The 14717-nt window shown below is 42.9% G+C and overlaps 1 protein-coding gene across 3 annotated transcripts in view; it reads right to left on the minus strand.

Annotated features, from left to right (window-relative positions):
- The window catches only part of MYT1 (myelin transcription factor 1), a 130220-nt gene that overhangs the window by 21929 nt on the left and 93574 nt on the right, over positions 1-14717 (minus strand). For all 3 annotated transcript variants that reach the window (XM_038750427.1, XM_038750428.1, XM_038750426.1), the window contains exons 13-17: positions 13780-14049; positions 12053-12207; positions 8986-9048; positions 8773-8841; positions 15-77 (exon numbers count right to left, since the gene is read on the minus strand). In XM_038750427.1, coding sequence (XP_038606355.1) covers positions 15-77; positions 8773-8841; positions 8986-9048; positions 12053-12207; positions 13780-14049 — 620 coding nt within the window. The remainder of the gene's footprint in view (positions 1-14; positions 78-8772; positions 8842-8985; positions 9049-12052; positions 12208-13779; positions 14050-14717) is intronic.

The following is a 14717-nucleotide window of genomic DNA, read 5'->3' on the forward strand; positions in this document are numbered from 1 at the left end:
CATGAAGACCTCACCTTCTATGCGATGCATAATTTCCTGTTATGTGACCAGAGCCATCACATCCAGGGGTCGGGCACCTGAGGAAGAATGGCAAATTGGGATTAGAAAGATTTTCATTGGTGGTCAGAATTTTTTATTGAAAAGAACAAATCTGACCTAATAATAGTAATAATAATGGTACTTGTTGAGCACTTACTATGTGTCAAGTACTGTTCTAAGAGCTGGGGTAGATACAAGTTAATCAGGTTGGGCACTGCCCCTGTCCCACAGCAGGCTCACACTCTTAATCCCCATTTTACAGATGAGGTAACTGAGGCCCAGAGAAGTTAAGTGACTTGCCCGAGGTCACACAGCAGACAGGAAAGTGGAAAGAGCACAGGCTTGGGAGTCAGAGGATGAGGGTTCAAATCCTGGCTCTGTCACTGGTCTGCTGTGTGATCTTGGGCAAGACTTAACTTCTCTGTGCCTCACTTACCTCATCTGTAAAATAGGGATTAAGACTGTGAGCCTCACATGGGATTACCTTGTATCTACCCCAGGGTTTAGAACAGTGCTTGGCACATAGTAAGTGCTTAACAAATACCACAGTTATTAGGGAGCAGGGATGGGATTAAAGCCCAGGTTCTTCTGACTTCCAAGCCCATGCTCTCTGTACCAACTAAGCCATGCTGCTGCTCTGGGATCATGGCCAGCCAATGGAAGGTGGGATTATAACCCAGTGGACACATTTAAAATGGATCCCATTCAACTTCCCACTAGACATTGGAATTGGGTTGGTGGCTTTTCCAAAATGAGCAGACACACATCCCTAACAGGGGCCTGTTGTATCAAAACCTCAGTGACACATGAAGCTGAGGAAGTTTGAAAGAGGAAATCTGGTGGTGATACACCTCTCGGGCCTTCATACCCCTCCCCAATTCACTGAATTATCTCATAGATTCCAGTAATTCTTCCAGCATGATGGAGCTTTGCTGCTACAGCCATTGCTGTGTTGGTTTGATTGTAAACTTCTTAGGGGCAAGGACAGTGTCTACTAGCTCTATTGTACTACATTGTATTCTCCCAAACTCTGCACACAGTAAGTGCTCAATAAATATAATTCATTCATTGATTGAAAGACATCAAGGCAAAGGATGCCTTGATCATAAGCTTCTAACAATAATAATAATAATAGCATTTGTTGAGTGCCAAGCACTGAACTTAGTGATTGGGTAGATACCATATCATATTCCTGTTGTTTTCCCATCCTCAAGGGAGGTGGTTTTCTGGTTAGATTCGATTTAGTCTTATTTCTCCAGTCTATCTACCACACATAGATCTCAAGTTCAGTGCCATTTTTGGACAAAATCTTAGATCCTAGAGGGCCAGAGTCCATGTCTTCAACTTCCATTGTATGCTTCCAAGCACCTCAAACAGTGCTTTGCAGATAGCAGGTGCTCAGTAAATACAACTGAATGTATGAATGAGTCCTCAAAGCACCACTAAATGATTAACGTTTAACCAGTATGATTTTTTTTTTAGAGTGAAGTGAACTTAATCTTATAGGTAGATTTAGTTTGATTACCTGGTAGGCAAGTTCTTTTTATTTGAAGTATCAGTGCCTCCCTCTCCCGATGATCTCAAAAAGGATCTCATCCTTTATTTTATTTATGCTATATTATTCCTTAGAAACAATGTGGTAATGGAAAGGGCACAGAACTGAAAGCCAGGAGAGCTGGATGCTTCACTTGCCTGCCTTGGGCAAGTCCCTTATCTGCTCTGTGCCTCAGTGATCTGAAAAATGGAGATTAAATATTGTTCTCCCACCTCTTTAATTGTGGACCTTATTTGGGTCTGGGACTGTATCCTATGTGATTGTACTGTGTTTGGCACAGTCTGGATGCAGAGTAAGCACTCAACAAATGCCACAATTATTATTACTGTCCCTAAACTAAGTTGGGAACAGGTTACTATTACTATCATAATTAGGAGGGGAAGGCACAGAGACTTGGTTCACACTGGTGGTTACTGGTAGGGCAGGGGATACTTTGCTCCTGGATTCATGGCATTTGTGTTCTCAAATAATAATAATAATGATAATAATAACTATATCATTTATTAAGTGCTTATTATGTGCAAAGCACTGTTCTAAGAGCTGGGGAGGTTACAAGGTGATCAGGTTGTCCCATGAGGGGCGCACAGTCTTAATCCCCATTTTACAGATGAGGTAACTGAGGCCCAGAGAAGTTAAGTGACTTGCCCAAAGTCACCCAGCTGACAATTGGCAGACCTAGAATTTGAACCCATGACCTCAAATGCATTCGATCGATAGCTGCATAGGATTTGGGGGAGTCTGGGCCTGTCAGAACTGTGCCTCATACAAGCTATATTTTCACAATCCCCCTCAGGTCTTTGCATCCACACATGCAGTTACCTACTCCAGGTGTGAGATAGAAAAGCTATGCTCTATCCAGGGTTTATTAGCATGAGCATATGACAACAGAAATAAACATTGTACCCATTTAAAAAAATTGGGCCCAGGAAAAACACATCTTTTTTATGCCCTATGGAAATGAATTTCTGTTGTCAAATACAAATTGATGGATGTGGCTGTTGTGGACTTGTTTCTCTAAAATTTTCAATAAACACATTAGAAAATGAGTATCCAAATAACAGATGTGTGCTCTTTGGGCTGCACGCATAATGGCCAGAAACATTGTCACACCCCTTCCAATTGCATTTTGTGCTTGCACCTGCTACTGTGCCACACACCTGTGGCTTATTTGCAACGCTTGCTCGTCACTGGGAAGAGGAGGAAATCCAATGTTGAAAGCAAAGCCTGAACCCCTGAATGTAAGCTTGGCAAACAGATTCCTGTTTTTATCAAGTGCATTAGATCCTCTTAGTGTTTTTGAGCACATACAGACTGAGATCTGGAGAGAGGACTCAGTTGGGGTCCCCCTCCCACCCTTACCCCTCCACCAGAATGTTTAATCCAAGGGTTATAGTGCACCTGCAGCTGCTTATGCCCTCAGTTAGCGAACTGAACTATGCTGTTTCCAGGTGCTTCCAAATACATGTCATTAATTGCAGGTGCAATTAATCATCCATTCCAAAATGTATTTGCATAAACAGATGCCCTGAGGACAGTAGGTTTTTCAAACAGAGTGCAATAAAGAGGCAGCCTCTCTGCCACAATACCTATATGAAACTCCATCGCCCATGCACATGAATGTGGCCAAGTTTGAAGCCACTTAAACCTTGTCATTCTGGAGTCCTGAGACAAAACTCCAGTCTTTAAATGTTGGAGTTAATTTAATCTTGGTAAAAGGAAGATTCCTATTTCTGAAGAGGAAAAAGAGACTTTAAAGACTTCTTGGACATCACACAATCCAGAAGGAATCACAGTTTGATAAGCTATGAGTGAATGATTCTGAAGAATGTAGATTAAAGTCCTTTCAGAGCTGATTCTTTCTCATGATTCAGCCTCCAAAGTAGTAATGAGCATTTCAATTTTCATAACTACATGGAACATGAAATTCAAATTTTCCAAGACTTTAACCTGGGCTCTTGGGTTTTGATATGGTGGTCCTTTTAATATGAAAATGGATCGAAAAGCACCTTAGCCTAGTGAATTGAGCACAGGCCTGGGAGTCTAAGAGACTTGGGTCCTAATCCCAGCTCGGCTATTTGTCTGTTGTATGACCTTGGGCAAGATGCTTAATTTCTCTGTGCCTAAATTACCACACCTCTCAAATGGGGATTAAGACTGTCAGTCCTAGGTAGGAAAAGGAATGTGTCTGACCTGATTATATCTACCCCAGTGCTTAGTATGGTGCCTGGCACACAGGAAGAGTTAAATACCATAAAAAAGAGAACCAGATAGAATACACAAATCTCATGAAAAGACATCTTTTTCTCAATCTCAAATCAAAAGCTTTTTAGACTGTAAAGGGCCTGGAGAGATTATCCAGCCCATCAGGTGTAGGTAGAAAAGTGAAGATCTGATGCTTTTAGGCTACAGTTCCCCCAACATTTTCCCTCCAACCATGTCCTCAACTGTAATGTGGGCAATTGGAATGATTCTTCCCTCCCAGAAGATCTTTCATTGTTTCCTGGAGGACCAGGAATATTTCCCTCTCTGAGAGTGAGAGGGGAAAATCTGAGAGTCTGGGAAATCTGGGAAAATCTGAGAGTGAGAGGGGCAAAGAATAACTGGGAGTACTTTGCGGGAGTTGCAGAGATAATGCATTAAATGGCTGGCTGATCTCCCTCTGCTTGCCCTGCTCAATTTGGTCTATTATATTAGGAAGTACTGGGATACACAGTCTTTACATTTTGGTTGTTGGAGACTATAAAAATTGGGTAAGAGAGAGACAACTTTTTATAGTATATAACACTGAACCATTCTCTTGCTCCTGAATTGAAGCAAGTGGCCCCTAAGTGAAAGATGTTTATGGACTTTTAAAAATAGAATATTAACCCCAACCCAGAAAGCTATAGATGCAGAAACAATAGTTGGTCTGTGTGGACAGCTGTTTTTTTGTTGTTAATTCTTTTTTGGCAAAGCTAAAAAGCATTAGTCTTTCTTCTTTACTAGTGTGGGTAGAACATCACCCAAACACATTTTCATTTCAGTGAAGACCCAGTGTCTGTGGTCAAAGAAAATGCCAAAATCCTTCTGAAAATAAACTTTTTTTCCACAGTTTCAAAATATTCATAACCATAGTTCACTATTTTCCCTCATTATAAAAATTGGGCATTTTTTTCTTCTGATCATCAAATCCATGTTCATGTTGAATGGGAGAAGTGAAAGGGGTGGATGGGGGAGAAAGAGCAAGATGGAGGCATGGGGGTGGAGAGAGAGAGAGAGAAAGAGAGAGAGAGAGGGAGAGAGAGAGAGAGAGAGAAAGAGAGAGAGAGAGAGAGAGAGAGAGAGAGAGAGAGAGAGAGAGAGAGAGAGAGAGAAAGAGAGAGAGAGAGAGAGAGAGAGAGAGAGAGAGAGAGAGAGAGAGAGAGAGAGAGAGAGAGAGAGAGAGAGAGAGAGAGAGAGAGAGACACCCAGTGGTGGGAAGTTCTAGCCTCCAGCAAGTGTTTATGGTTGAGTTATTAACCCCTGAAAATAGAATTTATAATGAAAATGCTGATGAAGCCTTATCTGTGGTGGCAGAAAGGGTTCACTATAATGTTGGTAATATCATTAAATGACATTTTCTTCTTTAACGTGTTGAATATAAATGAAAACAGAAGGACACTTGCTGCATGAAGAAATAAGTAAGCCTAAGGCCTTATTTGCTCCCAGACTCCTTCCTGTCTTTCCCCGGCCAGGGTGTGAACACTTCTCATGGCATTCATCATTGGACATCAGAAAGTCAGATGGGGGAGCAGCAATTTCCAGGAAATTCTCATTTACAGAGGCTCCGTTCAGAACCTCCTTGTTGAGTCACAGGGAGGAGAGTCAGTGTTAAGAGCTTTTTACATTGAAATGATGCAAACAGGGTGTAAGGAGGCCATTTAGAGCTATGAAAGATCTTTTTAACATTAACTTGGAGGCACATCTGTTTCTCTCCACTTGTACACTCTGGCTTTTACATTCATACTTCTCCCAGCTGAAGGGGTGTTGCCATGACTGTCAGTGCCTAAATGAATTGTCTTTCTCCTCTGCTAGAATAATTCACCTCATATAAGCGCTTAGTACAGCACTCTGCACACAGGAAGTGCTCAATAAATGCAATTGAATGAATATCTCACTTTCCTCAGGACAAGACCGCAGTCCTCTTCCGAGCAAAAATCCAGTCAGCATGAACTGCTCGTCCAGTTACCTTTCTTTAGGAGTCAGAAGTATGAGATGAGAAACTTGCAAAGTGGATTGGCTAGGGGTAAGAGGGCTGTTGATTAAAAGGAGAGTTTCTCTGATCATTTGCTTCACAAGCTGGGATCTTTGTGAGATCTTGGGGAGGCAGCATAGACTGGTGGAAAGAGCTTGGGACTGGGTATGAGGAGACTCAGAGTTTAATCCCAGCTCTGCCATTTGTCTGTTGGGTGATCTTGGGCAAGGCAAATAAGCCTCCCTGGAATTCCATTTTCTAATGAGAATAAAATACCTGCTCTTCTCCCCTCCTTGACTGTGAGTGACAGGTGGGACAGGGACTGCATCTGATCATGCTATCTTGTATCTTCCCTCTGCATTTAGCAAAATGCGTGGCTCAGTGGAAAGAGCACAGGCTTAGGAGTCAGAGGTCATGGGTTTGAATCCTGGCTTCACCACTTGTCAGCTGTGTGACCTTGGGCAAGCCACTTAATGTCTCTGTGCCTCAGTTACCTCATCTGTAAAATAGGGATTAAGACTGTGAGCCCCATGTGGGATAGCCTGATCACCCTGTATCCCCCCAGTGCTTAGAACAGTACTTTGCACATAGTAAGTGCTTAACAAATACCATTATTATTATTATTTAATAAGAGCCTAATAAATTCCATTAGGAAATACCATAACTAGCTCTCCGAAGGATGGGCATGTGCTTTTCAGTGTCCTTTTGCTCTCCCCAAGGGAATTTCATAGGCCTTGGATAACTTTTCTAGACTGTGAGCCCACTGTTGGGTAGGGACTGTCTCTATATGTTGCCAACTTGTACTTCCCAAGCACTTAGTACAGTGCTGTGCACACAGTAAGCGCTCAATAAATATGATTGATTGATTGATTAAGACATCAACCGACTTTTTTTAAAGACAAGTTTTTTTATGATATTTGTTAACCTCTTACTATGTGCCAGGCACTGTACTAAGTGCTGGGGTACATACGAGCAAATCAGATTGTATTATGGTCCCATAGGGGCTCACAGTCTTAATCAACATTTTACAAATGAGGTAACTGAGGCACAGAGAAGTCATGTGCCTTGCCCAAGGTCACACAGCAGACATGTGGCAGAACCAGGATTAGAACCCAGGTCCTCTGACTCCTGGACCCATGTTCTTTCCACTAGGGCACACTTACTTCTTTTCATCTAAAATAAGATTTGTGGTCTAGTTGGTTTAGTTTACATTTTAAGCCTTACGCATCGTTAGTCATCCACATTTACCTGCTTTGAAAGGAATGAAAATATCCTAAGCAATCAAAGTCATTTTACATTCCGTCTTCTCCCACATTGTTACACAGCAAGTGATCCGTCCACCTAGTAGAATGTACCCGGATGGCGACCACAGGGATGAACTGTGAAATAGCTGCTGCTATTAAGTAGTGGAACGGCAGACTGAATCATTTTTGTGAAATAACTCTCTGTGAAATAACCCATACTATGGGCTTAATGGAGCTGATTTCTTTTCCCTTCTATATCTCTCTAGAAAAGGGTGTTCAAGTGTTTTGACCTCACCCACTAAAGAAGAGGGGAAGACATATCCTTAGCTCACAATGGGCAAGTTGAGTGGTGGCTATTACTAATAAATTCCAAAAGAAATGGATTTGATCATCTGTTCTAACCCAGTAGAACTTTTTTAAGTCTCATTGCTATAATTTGCCAGCAATCCTTATTGCCCAAAAGAAGAAATCACTAACGAAGTCTGACTGCCTTCAAAGTTGGAAGGTCCCTATGCTATATTCAAGTCTCCAGTCATAGCCCTAGCCAAAATGAGAAGATGAAAATTATGTAATTTTGAAGAGTGTAATAACAATTCTGAGAGTCTAATGAACTCACCTAAATATACACTGGGCACCTGGTGACCCTCTGGATATGTTTTGACTAGTTTGCTTAGCTATATTTGAACAGGTGAGCTTATACCGCCCACACACACACCATATGTTAAAAGAACTCTGTTAGGAAACGGGTAAGGGGAGGGAAGAGCAGGAAAGGAAGGCATAACCTGTACAGAAAAGATGAGGGTTTGGGAGCATATAAACCAGTGCTTCTGTGGAATTGGAAATTTTGCTTTCATTCAGAAAAGGCTCAGGGCAGTGTAAGGAAAATGGAAAAGAGTAAAGCTTTTTTCTTTCTTGTCATAGGCTTTCAATTCAAATTTAGCAAAAGCTGAAAAATTGCCATCCATCAACCGGTTCTGATAAATAGTAGGAATGCTTTTCCTAAATTTCAAGTGTCAGCGATGAGCAAGAAAGCAGAATGCAGAGGCTGTCCTGTCCACGGGTCTAAAAAAAAACCAGCCATAACCCATGTCCCTTTTATGCGTTTTGATTCAAGGAGAGGCTTTTTGGAGAGTTGGGGTCAACAGAGTCCATAGGGCCCAGGTAAGGACCAACACACATGGATTGGAACCATCCTCAACTGGAGCTGTTCTTCCCAGATGAGGATGGCATATCTATGCTTCAATCTCCTCTTTGAGTCAAATCCCCCATTGAATTAAGTAGATCTCTTAGTCCTTGTGTATTAGGTTTTCAGATTTTTTGCCTCATATTGGGGTTCCAATGCCAGTAAGAGGAGTCTTTCACTGGCAGCTTTTTTCCAATCAGTCCACCTCCAGGACTGATTAGGGACATGTCATGGAAGTCAGCAGCTCAGAGACAGGAGGGAACAGAAAAAGAAGCACCATCAAAACCAGCAAAAATCTGCCCCTTTGATAAAATCCAAAACCTTCTCCAGCTCAGCCACTTCTTTCCAGCCGACAGTTTTCTCAAAACAGAAGGTTTGTCCCCAGGTGCCCCACCATGGATAGAGCAGGCCAATGTGAGGTTTGGTTCAGAGTCTGCAGGCCAAAGGGGCAGATTTTGATTGATTCAACCAAGGAGGAAAGAGGAAAAGCAAAGGTGCAACATAGGAAAAGGGAGATTCAAGTTGAGCGCAAACATACTTGAGGTCAGCAGAGTGTGCAGCCATGAGGTTTCTGAGGCTCTTGTCAGCAAGAGGACAACCAGAAAGGCTGAAAGAGAAGAGATGGAATATCTGGGTAAGCAAAAAAAGGGGGGATGAGGAAGGGAAGGGAAAGGGAGGGAAAAGAGGCACCAAACCATCCACGTGGAAAAACAGGCTTAGGGTCAGAACCTGAAATAACAACGACACAAACCTGCGATGGGAGGCATAGTTTCCAGTGATGTGTCCACTGCCATCACAGCCAGGGGTCGGACAACTGTGTAAAGGAAACAGAAAGGGTCAAGACCAGCGAGAAGTGGACATTACCCCCAGGCTCCTCTGTGCAGTGCAATGCAGAAAAAGCCCACTGAATCAGTGAACAGCAAGGTTAGGATCCTCAGAGCAGGTCACCCAACTAAAGCCACATTTCACAGGCTACATTCACAGGGAGTTTTATTTATTTTGCCCTTGTTTGGTCTCCTGTTCTCTTGCAACTTCTAAAAGGCCATTGCTATACTTACTTGAAGAAGTATCACGGTCCCAGGTGGAATTAGCACAGGAAGCTTGCGCACAGCAGCAAGGCAAGGGATTTGGTTTCCATGATTGAGGTTGGTTGAGTGCTTTTGAGTTTGTGTGCGGGCAGGTGGAATAAGAAATAGTTTCTTCCTGCACCTCCTATAGGCTAAGAATTGCTCCTTTGCTTGGTCTAGCAAGAACAAGAGCTGACCTACAATGGACCTGATCCTTCATGGACCAGATGGAAAAGAACAAGAAAGGAAGCAATTGGAGAGATGGTTATTAAAAGCACATCTCCTCCAAGAGGCCTTCCCTGCTTAAGCCTTCACTTCTTCTTCTCTCATTCCCTTTGGTATCACCCTTGCACTTGGATTCACACCCTTTATTCACCCCACTCTTGGCCTACAGCACTTATTCATATATCCTTAATCCCTGTAGACTGTAAGCTCCTTAGGTGTCTTTCAGCTCTGTTATACTATACTCTTCCAAGTGCTTAGTAGAGTTCTCTGCATACAGTAAATGCTCAATAAATATGATTGATTGGTGGGTGGCACTTTTTTGCTGGATACTGTTGAGAAACAGGGTGGTCTAGTGCAAGGAGCACAGAACTAAACTCAGGATACTTAGCTCCACCACTTGCCTACTGAGTGTACCGTGGGCAAGTCGTTTAATTTTTCTGAGTGAATTTCCTCACCTGTAAATGGAACACTGTTCCCCATTTGACCTCTCCCTTAGACTTTGAAACTCGTTTGGGACAGGGACTATGTCAGATCTGATCATAGCATATCTACCTAGTGCTTACTGCAGAGAACGGCACGTAGGAAGCACTTAACAGATACCACAAAATCAGATCCTAACTCTGCTCCCAGTACCAAAAGCCACATCCTGAAATTTAAGTTTCAAACCCAGCTCTTGTGCCCCAGGCTGGTACACCCAGGTCTCCTGTAACCTGGGGGTTATTTTCTTGAAGAAGCAGCGTGGCTCAGTGGAAAGAGCACGGGCTTGGGAGTCAGAGGTCATGGGTTCTAATCCCGTCTCCACCTCTTGTCAGCTGTGTGACCTTGGGCAAGTCACTTAACTTCTCTGGGCCTCAGTTACCTTATCTGGAAAATGGGGATTAAGACTGTGAGCCCCACGTGAGGCAACCTGATCATCTTGTATTCTCCCCCAGCACTTAGAACAGTGCTTTGCACACAGTGAGCATCTAACAAATACCATCATTATTATTATTCTTGAAGAACTCGGCATTAAGGAAAACATGTGTTATAGAATGCGCTTGTCCAATACTCCAGAATGCACACCTTGTCCAATACCCCTGGCTGTTTCATAATGACATCACATATCCTATCAAGAGATGTGTGTTGTTGGAAGAATGTTCCCTAGTTCCCCAGCAGCATTCTATCTTAAAACCAAAGTGAAGATACAAGGAATGGAAGAAACGATTGTACTCGTTCAACCCTGAGTGAAGGAAAAAGTGCATCATTTTTTTCTCTTCCAGTTGGTTCACTCAGAGGGCTCAAGGCAACCAATCCCCTCAAGAGTCAGTCTACAAAGCAAAACTTTCTATATATACTGGTTCTTTTAAAAAATGCTATCCACCTTCCCTTCTCCTGGCATCCTGATTTATACTGGGCCCAAACTGCTACTCCATGCTCTGGACCTTGAAGAGCAACATGGCTTAATGGAAGGAGCAAGAGCCTGGAAAGCAGAGGGTGTGGGTTCTGATCCTGGCTTCACCAATTGCCTGCTGTGTGACTTTGGACAAGTCACTTACCTTCTTTGTGCTTCAGTTGCTTGGACAAGTCATTTCACTTCTCTGTGCCTCACTTGCCTCATCTGTAAAATTGGGATTCTTTTCTCCATCTTACTTAGACTGTGAGACCCAAGTAGGACAGGGACTCTGTCCATCCTGATTAACTTACCTCTACTCCAGCATTTAGAATAGTGCATTACACTAAGTGCTTAGCAAGTACTATTTTTTCAAATCTGCAGTGGTGGGTCTCCAATAGTTCAAATGAGTTATCCGACTTTATAATAGCCACCACACAGTCTTACTTGTATTACTTACTTGTATTGAGAAATCCTATTCCACTCCTTTTTTTCATGGTATTTGCTAAGTTTTTACTACTTGTCAAGCACTGTTCTAAATACAGGGGAAGATACAAATGAATCAAGTCAGTTGGAGTCCCTATCCCACATGGGACTCACAGTCTAACTAGGAAGGAGAACAGGTACTGAATTCCCATTTTGCAGCTGAGGAAACTGAGGCACAGAGAAGTTAAGTGACTGCCCCAGGTTACAAAGTAGACAAATGGTGGAGCCAGGATTTGAACCCAGGTCCTCTGACTTCCAAGCCCGAGTTTTGTCCACTAGGCCATGCTGCACTCTAAAATTGGTCTGGCTTTAGATAGTCAGAAAAATTACCAGCTCTCTAGTTTTCTCCCCCAGCCGCTTGACCAAGAAATTATGCCCTCCCCTTATGCCAATGGTACAGATATTTTCCTCTGCCACAGCAAAGGCTTCTGGAGTAATATGAACAGAATAAGTAAGGAAAGTAGTTCCAGAAGGGATTCTTGGAGGGTGGTACTTTGGAGTTGGAAATTGTCAGAGTGCCAGATCTCTCACTCTGCATCAGGGGTTGAATACTATCATTGCAGGCAGAAACAAAACCAGGTCTTTGGTTCTCTTGAAATGATGGGATTTTTCTTTCCCAAACTTGGGTAATTTCTTCCTTTGGCACCCATCGGCGAGGAGAGGGGACTTACGTCAGTAGCTCCTTTTTGATATCCTTTGAGAGAAACTTTAGCTTGAAGTTGGTTAAGGTAACTTCTCCCGGATACTTCCGCTCTTCAAAGTTCTCCTCTGATGCTTCCTGGTCGTCTGCTTCAGAGGAAGCAAAAGAATGTGCTGCTGGCTCTGACTGAAAAAAAGCAGCAGGGAGAGTTTTACTGAAACAGCTGGGGTCTCAGACACTGGCACCTGTCCAGGTTCCAGGCCCAGAAGCAGAAACCCTAAAAAAGCAGAAAAACCAGGTCCACAGAGCTGGTTTAGACTGATCAGGGCACTTCCCAATTGTTCATTTATTCATTCAATCATATTTATTGAGTGCTTACTGTGTGCAGAGCACTGTCCTAAGTCCTTGGAGGAATACAATTGTTCCATTTATTCTCCTATTGGCTAAGAAATGCAGAATTTCTGGTGGATTTCAATTTCTTTAATGGATAGAGGTAATGAGGAATTACATAAAAACAACAGGGCATAGTTTCAAGATGAAAAAAAGTATCTGACCTGAGAACCTGTTTTATCACCCCACTTTGGACCTTGATGTTTATTAGACTCTCTCTGGACTAATACTGTTCTCCTTCTCCTGCTATCCCTGGGGTTCAAACTCCCAACCTCCCCTGCCAAAGTCTTTCAAACCCCAGTTCGTCTCACCTTCCAAGTTTTCCTAAAACTCCACCTCCTCCAGTAAGCCTTTTCTGATTAATTCCCATCACCTTGAGTTCTAATAAACAGCCACCTTCAAAAATACAAATTTATTCTTACCCATCCTGAGCCCGTGTATGTATATGCTCAGTAGAGATGTTCCATAGAGTAAGAATTACTTATGGAGCAAACTCAAAGCCTGGGGCCTCTTTATGAAGGGGAACCTTTGAGACTACCCAGAGACCGAAGGGCCATAACCTAAAACCAGGTTGGATGTTCAGCCTAGTATTATTATTATTATTATTGTTATCAAGTTCTGTCAAGTCATTTCCGATTCATAGTGACTCTGTGGATATATTTTCTCCAGAACGTTCTGTCTTCTGCCATAACCTGTCACCTTTCTAATGGTTCTTCCTTTATGGTTATTATGGTCTCTATCCATCTAGCTACTGGTTCGCCTCTTCTACCTTTTTCCCTGGACTTTTCCTAGCATTAGTGTCTTCTCCAGATAATTAATCCTCCTGATTATGTTTCCAAAATGTGCTAATCTAAGTGCAGTCATTTGGCCTTCCAATGACCACTTTGGCTTAATTTGCTCCAAAATCCATTTGTTTGTTTTTCTGACAATCTATGGTATTCGCAAAAGCCTTGTCCAGCACCACATTTCAAAAGAATAGGTGCTCTTTCTATCCTGTTTCTTCACTGTCCAGCTTTCGGATCCATACATTGTCACTGGAAACACCACAGAATTGTCAATTTGTATTTTTGTGGCAAGTGCTACATCAGCACATTTCATGACTTTTTCCAGGCTCTTCATAGCAAGTCTGGGAGGCACATATTTCCTGGCATTGACACAGACCTCAAATCTTCCCAGAGCATCCTGAGAAATATATCTACCTGCCAACATTCTTTTCAGAAAGTCAGAAGAAATAAAATCTGAATCTGAGTAATATCAGCTTCTTTGATCTCTTGGGAAGGCAGAACCAATTTCTATCTCAGCTCCTCCTTCCCCATCCCCAGGTTCCAATGAAACGTGACTTTACCCAGACGTCTGGCAGCTACCCACCTCTTCTGGCTCTTCCTCTCGCTGACGGTTTGGTTTGGTATAGTCAATAGGGCCATCCCATTCATCCTGACGTGAGGTCTGGCTGGACTGCGGTGAGGTCATGGTGCTGCTAGTGGCACTGGTGCTGTTTTGGCGTTGGGACACATCGGGGGACTTTACACTGGGACTGCTGCTGCAGCTGCTGCTGCTGGGAAAGGTATTTTCCCGTTTGCGGTGCTTGTTCATGCTCAAGTCCAGAGTCCCATTCTCATCCACCTCAATGTCCATGGACTAAAATTTCAGAGATGAAATGTTTCATTAGCATTCCACTCCATTTCCCAAAGGGGTCTTGCAAGGTATACGTAAGAAGCTGCCTAATGCAGATGAAGCCACTACAGAATAATGTCCTCTGGGGACAAGCACTGTTGGCAATATCACCAAAGGTCTAAAGATGGAGAAACTTTCCAGAGAGTCATTGGTGGACTTCTGAGTGCTCCAATTAGAATTTTCAACTGAACCAAATGCATCATTTTCAGTCAGATACTGCATCCCATGGGGGGACTTGTTTGCTTGGGCCCAGCCTAGCCAAATATCTTCCAAAAGACAATGGAAGTCAACAAAGAATAAATCCTCAATATGGGAAAACCTTCAGTGAAATACATTGTTAAGGTTGACCCGCACCGTGAAGGATGAAGAGCTCACTCTGGGGACCCATACCAAGTTGTTCAGGACACTTTGGTGGTCATTTAGTAGATGACACTAAATGGCACATTTTTAGCCCAGTTATCACAACCGTCTCCTATCCCATGAATACAAAGCTTGGGTCACAGTTTCCCCTGGACAGTCTTGGAAACCTGAGGCTTCTTTGTACTGAAAGTTGATTTCTAGAATTTGTCAGAGTCAATCGATATTTCCAGTCACATCTTCTTGGACAACCTGAGCTAAATGTGGAAGTTCAT

The sequence above is a fragment of the Tachyglossus aculeatus genome, chromosome 8, assembly GCF_015852505.1.
Source record: "Tachyglossus aculeatus isolate mTacAcu1 chromosome 8, mTacAcu1.pri, whole genome shotgun sequence".
Lineage (NCBI taxonomy): Eukaryota > Metazoa > Chordata > Mammalia > Monotremata > Tachyglossidae > Tachyglossus > Tachyglossus aculeatus.